The following is a 6,404-nucleotide window of genomic DNA, read 5'->3' on the forward strand; positions in this document are numbered from 1 at the left end:
CACCCCGGAAATAGCAGGTCATAAGAGTGTGACAAACACACAAAAGAAGTAGAGGGAAAATGACGATAGTAAGGATTAGGAAAGAAAAAGCAGCACTTCCCTGTTGCTGTTCAGGCACAGTTATGAACATGACATTAATGAATCAGCCCATTTACAATTTACAATTCTACTGTGCATAAGAACATAATATGTTATTAATATAATATTATTAATGTTCCCTCTTTGGGAATAGCTTAAAGACACTTGTCAGTAGCACCGTCCCAGGGGATAGGATGGATATTTATTGACCAAACAGTCTGGGAATGAATGAACAAGATAATATAGGAATGAAACACACACACACATACACACAGACATATACACCCCCCCCACACACACACAAACACATATACACTAACACAAACACACATACACACACACAAACACACACAAGACACACAACACCCCTATCACACACACACACACACACACACACACACACACACACACACACACACACACACACACACACACACACACACACACACACACACACACACACAAGACACAGCCACCGACCCACCTGTACAAGAAGACAGCAGCTGCCAGAACAGCCACCAACACCAGGACCCCAACCACCACACCAGCTGCGATCACCGCCATGTCTGAAATGTTCACGAGAAGTGATATCATGTAGGCCCTTCAAATAAGTTCACATCAACGATAATTTGTGTAGACGAAAGAGTTGAAACTTTCTGTTTAACCCTATCCGTACGCCCAGGGGTCATTTTGCACCCCGGGGTTGTATTCTTTACATTTTAGAATACTACTAGTACGAAGATCTCTTTGAAACTTTCAGTATTTCTCAAAAACTCGTTTCGACAGACTGCTATGCAAAGAGTACGGATCGGATTAACGAGTCAATTTTCTCTTTGGAAAGTGGTGGTACAGAGTTTCCCACGTCGTATGGATACGATAGTAAAACACGACGTACGGATAGGGTTAAATCTTAACTTACGGAAGGAAAACTTGACAATTCACGGACAAATAAAAGTCATGACATAATTCTTATGTTAGTTTGAAAACAGAACAATGATGGTGATGATAATGAAAATGATGACGAAGATAATGCTTAAGTTCAGTTTAGTCTTAGTAAGAGTTTTACAGCGCATGCAACACAGATAGGTCATATAAGTACCGAAGAAAAGAGGTGCAACGAGAGAGTAACGTACATAGAAATCAAGGAGGAGAGATAAGGATGATAGAACAATGAGACGGGTGTAAGAGCATTATATTATTATTATGTTGCACCCTTAGCACTATTCTATCGTTCTGAACGCTGACAAGGGGGGACAGTAACATGTTCTTATGCAGGGTAGAATTGTAAATGGGCTGATTTATCATACTGTGACGGAACAACATAGTGGGAACTGTTGCTTTTTCTTTCCTCATCCTTACTATCATCATTTTCCTCTACTTCTTTTGTATGTTTGTCACTCTCTTGTGAACTGTTATTTCCGGGGTGCCTTGATAGTCGAAGCAGACTTTGTGCTGTTGAGGCTAGGGAGGTGAGCAGAATAAGTCTGATTCCCTGTAAGGACTTCTCTGTTGACACCCACCCCTTGGCGCCCAAATGACCTTATGCAGTTGCGAGCGCCGTAAAACCTTACTACACGTAAAACTTAAACATAAAATGTTGATAAAAACGAGTAAAGCTATATACAGTAGCTACAATTGTTACACAACTGAATGTGTTTTTTCTGTCTTTCTCTCTCTCCTGAAGTGTTTTCCGTTCTGGGCAAGGACCTTTCTTATAACCTCTCCTGGTTGTGGCCTAAGTTGTGCATTGTAACGGCTTGCTGAAGAGATAACACATAGTAGCTTGATGAAATCTCCGACAACTGACCTTCACACGAGTTCCCCGGCGCCCCACAGTTCAGTTTTGACACCGGAAGTGACCCGCCGGACCACTGGAGGGGCGTGACCGGGACAAACTGGAGGTCAGGGGTCAGTCTGGCCACGGTGGTGAGCAGGCCGGCCTGGGAGTGGACCAGGGACAGAGTGGTTCTCCGGATTCCCTGCTCGTCGATGTAGATAGACCCGGTCCTCAGGTGGCTGGCTGGGAGGGGGGGGGGCAGGAGAGACAGTGCAAAAAATGGTAAAGCTTTTATAGTTTGATTCATTGCCAGGGTGTTAAATGAGTTAAATATTTGTAGTTTGATTCATTGCCAGGGTGTTAAATGAGTTAAATATTTGTAGTTTGATTCATTGCCAGAGTGTTTAAAAGCAAAGAAAAGAGCTACATATTTGTAGTTTGGTTCTTTGCCAGTGTGTTAAAAAGGTCAAAAGCGAGTTAAGGTTTAGTAGTTTGATTTATGGCTCGTGTGTTAAAAAGGAAAGAAGCGAGTTAAATATTTGTGGGTTGATAAATTGCTAGTATGTGTTTCAAAGACACGATAAAGGAAAACCGTCAGTTTGCACAGGCTACCCCCAAAGCACTCGAAAGAACCGCCACCGAAAGGAACGCCTGGCGCAGGGCCGTCCGTCTTGCCAGAAGAAACAGTGATACAAACTACAGGGAGAAGCTGACTATCAGAAGAGAGAGGAGACATAATCCAACCGCCACAACCACGACATTCCAGTGTCCCCACTGCAACAGACATTGTACATCCAGGATCGGATTGCACAGCCACATGCGCGTCCACAGATGAGCTGCAGGATTTTGTCATCATCTTCGCCAACGAAGGACTACCTATAGTGTTTTAGAAATCTACACCGGATTGACAAGTCGGTGTATTATCATAGTAGTGATAGAATAAAGAATTCTGAATTCGAAAAATGCTAGTCTATCAGTATGCTGTTATTTTTTCTGAAGCTAGCCCTTATTTTTATATCAACAAATATCATAGGTCGAGCTCCAAAACCAAGTTATAAGAGCAAGACAACACTGTAATCATTTACACCTGCCATAATCTAACCAGGTTGATATGAGGGTTTTGTTACCTGTAGTGCTGAAATTGCCCCTGAGCAATCTTTTCGGTAGCTCGCTCCTTTTGATATCAACAAATCTCATAGGTAATACTCCAAAACCCAGCTCTATGGGCAAGACAATACTGTAATCATTTACACCTATCATTGTATCGCAAGACTCATTTGTTGAATTTTTAGTTATAGTCTGTTAGTAAGTGCTGATACGTTAGTTTGTTTCTTTGTTCTGTTTTTTTACTGCTGTCCTTTCGTGTACATAGTTAATGTGTGGTTGTGAAAGTTCTTCTTTATGTGGCTGAACTGGTTTTTCTTGTTTCTGTGAAATACTTTTTCTAGTGTGAATGATTTTGTGATTGGTGGAAAGTGCTCACAGCTTATACTAGTATGGGATAGAGCGCTATATAAATGCAATCTATTATTATTATTATTATTATGATGATGATAATTATTATTCTTATTGTGGTTATTTCTATTATTATTATTATTATTATTATTATTATTATTATTATTATTATTATTATTATTATTATTATTATTATTAAAGATCATATTTATGATTATAATAATAATTATTATTATTGATATTATTATCATTATTATTATTTTAATTAATATTATTATTATTATTAATATCATTTTTAAAATGTATTATTATTATTATCATCATCATCATTATTATTATGATTATTATTATCATTATTATTATTATTATTATTATTATTATTATTATTATCATTATCATTATTATTATTATTATTATTATTATTATTATTATTATTATTATTATTATTATTATTATTATTATTATTATCATTAATCTTACCAGACAGACGTGATGGTTTAGAACCTCTTAAGTTACCTGTGATGTTGAAATTGCTCAGCGGCAGTTTCCTCCTGTCAAAGTGTGAGGCGATGGCGGCGAGTGTGATGGCGTCGTGAAGGTAGGGACACAGCTTGATCTGTCAAACGAAAAACACTTTTAGTTTTAGTAGAGGTTTTACGGCGCTCGCAACTGCATAAGGTCATATGAGCGCCTGAAGATAAGAGGTGTTACAAGAGTGACAAACATAAAAAATAAGAAGGGGAGATAAAGACCATAGATGTTTGATAGGAAAGAAGAAGCAAACCACACCCGAGCACCCGCCAACCACCCACACAAAAACATAGATCTACAGACTTCAACATAGGTTAAGGACCACTTGCAAATTTGGCTAAAATTCCTCGAAGATTTCCGTGCTGCACGTGGTGATTTTGCCCGTTTAGGAAGCTTTGCAGTACGCATTGGCAACCTGTTAACACTTTCAGAGCAAAGATTGTTTAAACACTCCTTGGCGTCTTTTTTGGGACTTTGTAAAATCAGTGTTGTCTGTCAAGGTGGTCCTTAACTTGTGTTGGAGTTTGTACGTCGTGTCAGATTTCGAGGGATCTGACGTTTGTGGTGGAGCGGGTAGACACTTCGCCGTCTCACATAAAAAAGGACCTGAGTTCCATTTCAGACTGGACAGAATTTTTATCGAGTTTTTTTGTTGGGGCGTTGTAATCCTCTGAGCCCTGGTATGTGGGGTCGGAGCCCGCTTCCTAAACGATTTAAAGTGTGTCGATGGGAGAGTAAAACACATTGTCATATTACATTACAAATTTTCTTTGGGAAAAAAAGGCTCCAAAATCGTTGATGTTTATTGTGTGGCTAACTGCAGAGCACCGGAAAAAATGGAAAATGGGGCTGGGGTAGGAGTCACGCTGTTTGGTTTCAGAGTTTACTTATCCATAATGACAGACCTTACATAATTCTACCTTGTCATCCTGTCCACCTAAAAACATCCTGACAAAAAAAACCCAAGAAAAAAAAGAAGGAAAAAAAAAGAAAAGCATCACATTCTGAGCCACTGACTGCTGTTTACAATAAGTGGTGGGTTGGACATGACAATAATTTCTGCCGACCACAATCAGTGAATCAACTCTGACTGGCTCCATAACTCAATCACCCACCCAGCTGTTTAGTTAGTTCATGGATATCAAGAATTAGCAAATGAAGAAACCAAGGTGGAACTGAATATTTTTTGCAATAATGAACACATAAAAACTAGGCGAATGAAATGTATGCATCGTATGCTTCCCAGGAAGTTGAGATTGTTTCAAAATGTTATCAGGTCTCTTGGGGAAACAGTACAGATTGTAAACCGCACGGAGCTTGCTTTTGAGCGGGAATCTGTGCTGTACAAATGCTATCTATTGTTAATGAGAATGAAGGAATGATAGACAGAATAAAGTAAAGATTGAATGAAATGTGATGAAACAAGCGGGACAAACCCCCTCTCCGTACACACACACACACACACACACACACACACACACACACACACACACACACACACACACACAATCTGACCTGTGTCTCCACAAAGCCCTCAGATCGCCGCCTGGCCTCTCTCTTCCTGACCCCCTTGTTGGACTTCCCACTGACCAGCTTCTCCAGCCCGGGGAAGTGCCCCAGCTCCAGGAGGAAGGGAGAGAAATCTTTCTTCTGCTTCTTCTTGGGCAGGCTCGCCACCACGGGCCTGAGGTCAAAGTTGAGGTAGAGGAAGGCGTAGTAGCCTGACGTCATTCCCAGGCTGTCGGCCTTGGCCATCAGAACTTCCAGAGACTCCGAGGACATGCATAGGACTACGGCTGTTTGGAAGGGGCCAAAGACAGAGACAGTTAGATGAACTACATCTATGGATCACAGTTTGAATGTCTCATAGTTTGATAGTTGTTGATGTTTGGGGAAGAACGGCTGTTGTTGGGGCAAAGACAGAGATAGTGGGATATATTACATCTGTGGATCATAGTTTGATAGTTTGATGGCTGCTGATATTTGCTACCTTAAAATTACAAAGTTTTGTCTGACATTTTGGGCCGTTTTGAGTCACTATGATAACGGGATCAGAAACCAGCTGTTCTATCTGATTGTCACATTGTATCTCATGCTAAGCACGCGCTTACAACTGATTGGCTGACCTACTTCTGACATATTAGATGACCTACTTCTAACTTATTGGATGACCTACTTCTGACTTATTGGACGACCTACTTCTGACTAATTGGCTGACCTACTTCTGACATATTAGATGACCTACCTCTGACTAATTGGACGACCTACTTCTCGTTTATTGGACGACCTACTTCTGATATATTAGATGACCTACTTCTAGCTTATTGGACGACCTACTTTTGACGACCTATTTCTGGCTTATTGTATGACCTACTTCTAGTGAGATGTCTTATCCTGCTAAGATCAGCTCCCAATGACGTCCTGTTTTGAGCGGTGAAGATGACAGAGGCGGCCTCTCGTGGTCCGTTCTGTGTGAACATGATGCGGCGTAACTCTGTCATCAGATGGGGGCACAACCCGTCCTCCTCGTACACGACAGCTGGGGGAGGGGGTGGAGGGGGTG

The 6,404-nt window shown here is 40.7% G+C and overlaps 1 protein-coding gene across 1 annotated transcript in view; it reads right to left on the minus strand.

Moving 5' to 3' along the window:
- The window catches only part of LOC101858463 (atrial natriuretic peptide receptor 1), a gene marked incomplete at its 3' end in the record, with an annotated part of 40,129 nt that overhangs the window by 12,559 nt on the left and 21,166 nt on the right, over positions 1-6,404 (minus strand). Inside the window, 5 exon segments of the mRNA XM_013090695.2 lie at positions 563-644; positions 1,886-2,098; positions 3,827-3,926; positions 5,357-5,637; positions 6,216-6,380. Of these exon segments, the coding sequence (XP_012946149.2) occupies positions 563-644; positions 1,886-2,098; positions 3,827-3,926; positions 5,357-5,637; positions 6,216-6,380 (841 nt within the window).

This window comes from Aplysia californica, unplaced genomic scaffold, assembly GCF_000002075.1.
Source record: "Aplysia californica isolate F4 #8 unplaced genomic scaffold, AplCal3.0 scaffold01427, whole genome shotgun sequence".
Lineage (NCBI taxonomy): Eukaryota > Metazoa > Mollusca > Gastropoda > Aplysiida > Aplysiidae > Aplysia > Aplysia californica.